A 4,451-nucleotide genomic window follows, 5' to 3' on the forward strand; every position below is an offset into this window, starting at 1 on the left:
AAACTGCCCAATGGCATTGAAGGCAGTAGAGACAGAAAGGGCGGCACAAGCAGGCAGATGCCATCGCATGGGCTTCGTTTCCTCTGGACTCCAGGTAGTTTTGTTAATTTTACTGTTTACAAATAACAGAAAACAAAACACCTCCGCAAAGCGGCATATACATAACCAGGAGTTGCCAGGCACCTGAAATCTTGAGTTCAGATCTAAATACCAGGAACTGAATGCTTAAATCACAGAGTATTTTTCTGCTCAAACAACTGCACTTCCAGAGATGCATCTCCGCATGAAACACCCCTTCCCAATCCCAGCACTTGGGATCAACAAATGGTGGAATCTCAACTGCTTCTCTTTTCCCATTTCCCACATTTAAAATATGATTGCTGCTAGCCTCAGTAGCAAGATTTGCACCAACCGGACGAATCTTGTACAGCTCTCGGGGAGTTTACAGGGGGTTACCAGGGTCTGGCTGTTACCGGGGGCCAACAGTCAATGCCTCTCAGCCAACGCGGGCTCCGGGGCCGGGGGTCACGGGGGAGATGGCGCAGAGGAGTGGCTCAGCGGTGAACTGCGCCTCTTCCGACCGAGCCAGCTTCTTCCCCCACGTCCCACTTAGCATCTGGAGCTGTGCTTGGGGGGGAAGACCCACAACCCCGGCCGAGGAGGACGTGTAGAACATAATTGTGCAGGAGTGTTGATCTGCTTGAGGGTAGGAAGGCTCTGCAGAGGGACCTGGACAGGCTGGATCGATGGGCCGAGGCCAACTGTATGAGGTTCAATAAGGCCAAGTGCAAGGTCCTGCACTTGGGCCACAGCAACCCCATGCAACGCTACAGGCTTGGGGAAGAGTGGCTGGAAAGCTGCCAGGCAGAAAAGGACCCAGGGGTGTTGGTTGACAGCCGGCTGAATATGAGCCAGCAGTGTGCCCAGGTGGCCAAGAAGGCCAACAGCATCCTGGCTTGTATCAGAAAAAGTGTGGCCAGCAGGACTAGGGAAGTGATCGTGCCCCTGTACTCGGCACTGGTGAGGCCGCACCTCGAATACTGTGTTCAGTTTTGGGCCCCCTACTACAAGAAGGACATTGAGGTGCTGGAGCGTGTCCAGAGAAGGGCAACGAAGCTGGTGAAGGGTCTGGAGCACAAGTCTGATGAGGAGCGGCTGAGGGAACTGGGGTTGTTCAGCCTGGAGAAAAGGAGGCTGAGGGGAGACCTTATCGCTCTCCACAACTACCTGAAAGGAGGCTGTAGTGAGGTGGAGGTCGGTCTCTTCTCCCAGGTAACAAGTGATAGGACGAGAGGAAATGGCCTCAAGTTGTGCCAGGGGAGGTTTAGACTGGATATTAGGAAATTTTACTTCACTGAAAGGGTTATCAAGCATTGGAACAGGCTGCCCAGGGAAGTGGTTGAGTCACCATCCCTGGAAGTATGTAAAAGACGTTTGGATGAGGTGCTTACGGACATGGTGTAGTGGTGGTCTTGGTAGTGTTAGGTTTACGGTTGGACTCGATGATCTTAAAGGTCTTTTCCAACCTATACGATTCTGTCATTCTGTGATTCTGTGTACACCCAGCCCCCCGCTCCGCCGGCCGCCTGAGGGTACAGGCGGCCGGCGGGGCGGGGCCCGGCCGCTCTCCCGCTCCTCCCGGCGGCCTCCGCCCAGGAGGGGGCGCAAGCGCGCAGGCGCGGGCAGGCACCGCCCCTTGGGGGGGTGGCCCCGTTCGCGGCGCGGGGTGAGTAGCGGCGGGGGAGGGGGATGAGAGAGGGTGCGGGGCGGTGCCCGCTGGCCGCGAGGCGTTAGCCGTCACTTGCCGCCTCCTGAGGCGCCGTTGGAGCCTGGCCTTGCTCTTTATGTCCCGGGAGTCCCCGCTGGGGTTTTCCTCTGGGACACTGCCTCCTTCGTCCCCGGCCTAAAGCCGGTAGTAGCGTCAGGAGCCCCCTCACTGCCCGGGGGGAGGTTCTGTCCTTTCCCTTGCCGCCCTCACGGTTTGTGCTGCCCGGGGGCCGGTACGGGGGTGGGGGTGTCAGGCTGAGCTGCTGGGCCGTTGCGCCTCAGGTATGGACTGGGGGTATGCCTCCCTGTGCTTGGCAGTGCCTTGTGCCCGTCTGGTCGCCTTTAGCCGACCTCCACGCTGCCCTGACTTCCCCGCAGCTGTGTCTGGGGCCTTGCGGGAGGAGGCCCGGGGCGATTGCTGGGTTGGGTTTGTGAATCTGCCCCCGGAGCCCCTAGCTGTGCTCCGCTCGTGGTGAACTACGGGGCAGGGGTGTCCTTAGCACCGTGTCTCCTCTGCCTCCCAGTAAGCGGGGTTAACCAACGGCGTGTTTTGTTCACCTTTGCTCAGGTGGCATCTTGCAGGTGACCTGCCCCTTGTAAGTGAAAATGAGACTCAAGTCTTAGGGCCGCTGGGGTGGGTGGATAGAGTGACCACACTACAACAGGGTGCAGGCTGTCCTGTAACATGTAAGGTTATTTTAAAAAGGAAAAAAAAAAAAGAATGTTCCTTGATACTGTCTTTTTAGCCTGAAGGCTGCTGCTTGGTCCACAGGTAGCTAAAGCATTAGCCAAAGGCAAGTAAAAAACCCCAAGCCCATTATCAGGAGACTTACATTTGCTGTATAAAGATGTGCATCTCCAAAAGTTAATTTTAGGATGCATAAAACTGACAAGATTGAAAATCAGTGTGCTTCAGCTGGGAATGTTAGGTAACACTAAAGGCAATCATTAGGCAACCTACACAAACAAAAATTAATGCTGTAAGAAGACAAGCTGAGTGTGAACTCATATTCAGTGAATGTAGTTCTTTTAGTTTTTTTATAAAATTGACATCTATTTTTCATTCTGTTTTTAGGAAGTATTCAACATTAATTAAAATGTCTTCTGCCAAACCTCCAAATGAAAATGAAACACCCAAAGAGAGAAAACCAGGACTGAGGAGTGTTCAAACAACTATGCTCTTCCGAGCTGTGAACCCAGAGCTTTTCATTAAACCTGTAAGAGGCTCATTCTGAGAGAAACTAAATATGCTTGGAGAGACATGGTTGCTTTAAAATAATCATCACAGTTCTATGTGCATTATATAACCATCTCTTGTTATGCAAACCTCTCAGTAATGTAACTAAAAATATTTTTACTTTTTTTCCACTCTGAATGTTAAGAGCCCAGAACATTGCATTGTTTATTCCGGCTTTTATTTCACTGTTACATTGTCTGATTCTTTTGTATCTAGCCAAGTTGCTTTCATGAAAGACTGTTTACAGGCATATTACCCATGTAATTGGACAGGTTATGTAATAGAGTCCTCTTTAAAAGGGAAGAAATCATAAAATGCAAGCTTTTTGATACAGAAGGAGGGGATTTTTGGTAGCTTTTCAATATTTTGGATTTTTCTGTTTCTTGCTTTTATAATTAAGATGATAATACTCAGGTTTTATTTACACTAGCAGAACCCAGCAAGACTGGCTGAAATTTTGTGCATATAATGAAAGTACATGTTGTGATGATAATACGTTATCTATTTTAGAGGAATATAATCAAGGCTGCTTGGCAGCAGCAGGGTACATTGTCCCAGTAGTATATCCAGATGAATTCTGTTAGAAGTTTGTAATAGTTACCTTAGGTAGTTGGGTTTGGCCTGTTCATTCATGCTCAAGTAGCATTTGCGACCAGCAAAAGACAGCACTGGGCAATGCGATGAGAGTCTTCTTTTTTGTAAGGAATTCCTTTTGCTATCAGAAAATCAGGTCTCCCTTCTTGCTGCTTATTAAAGTTATTTGGATCAGTCTACAAGAAGGCAATGATGATTTTTGCAGTGTCACAATAGTTTACTGTTCACTTTCTAAGCTAAGATTGAAGAACGTAATGTTTGTGATGAATGAAAAATGTCGTGACTAAAAATGTACTAATTTGTTGTTGTTGTTTTTGTTGTTGTCAGAACAAACCTGTGATGGCATTTGGACTCATAGCAGTTACCCTCTGTGTGGCCTACCTTGGTTATTTGCATGCAACAGTAGAGAATAAAAAGGAACTTTATGAAGCAATCGACAGTGAGGGGTCCAGGTATATGAGGAGGAAAACTTCCAAGTGGGACTGACAACGTAAAGAAGGAAATCAGCAAATCAGTCACAGAACTTTTCAAGGCAACTACTATATTTTCTCTGTCCATTGAAATAATGGATAAATGTCTCTCTTGCCATTTAATCCGATTTAAGTTGCTTTATAAAATGCCGTACCTGTACAAATAAATTGCAATTAAGATATGTGCGAACGTAAAAGTGATTTTAAGAATTGTTTTCTGCGATCTGCACAGTATGTCAGAAGACATGCAATTAACTTGGGCGTGCAGTCAAGACTGGTAAATGCCTTAGAAATTTACATGATAGTTCAGCTCACTTCTCTCTTTGCTTTGATTAAGTGAAAACAGGGGTTTGTCTTTTTTTTAAACAGAAGGCATAATGTAT

At 48.0% G+C, this 4,451-nt stretch overlaps 1 protein-coding gene across 3 annotated transcripts; it reads left to right on the forward strand.

Moving 5' to 3' along the window:
- The first annotated feature begins 1,647 nt into the window (after positions 1-1,647).
- Positions 1,648-4,451, forward strand: SMIM8 (small integral membrane protein 8). Of its 3 annotated transcripts, none has more exons than XM_075498326.1 (3): positions 1,648-1,726; positions 2,843-2,984; positions 3,926-4,451. In XM_075498326.1, exons 2-3 carry the CDS (start codon positions 2,865-2,867, stop codon positions 4,082-4,084), a joined length of 279 nt encoding a protein of 92 aa, XP_075354441.1. In that variant the 5' UTR covers positions 1,648-1,726; positions 2,843-2,864; the 3' UTR covers positions 4,085-4,451. The 3 variants fall into 3 exon arrangements, with proteins under 3 accessions (XP_075354441.1, XP_075354443.1, XP_075354442.1); XM_075498328.1 differs by lacking the exon at positions 1,648-1,726 and adding an exon at positions 1,740-2,000; XM_075498327.1 differs by lacking the exon at positions 1,648-1,726 and adding an exon at positions 1,740-1,979.

Source organism: Mycteria americana, chromosome 3 (assembly GCF_035582795.1).
Source record: "Mycteria americana isolate JAX WOST 10 ecotype Jacksonville Zoo and Gardens chromosome 3, USCA_MyAme_1.0, whole genome shotgun sequence".
Lineage (NCBI taxonomy): Eukaryota > Metazoa > Chordata > Aves > Ciconiiformes > Ciconiidae > Mycteria > Mycteria americana.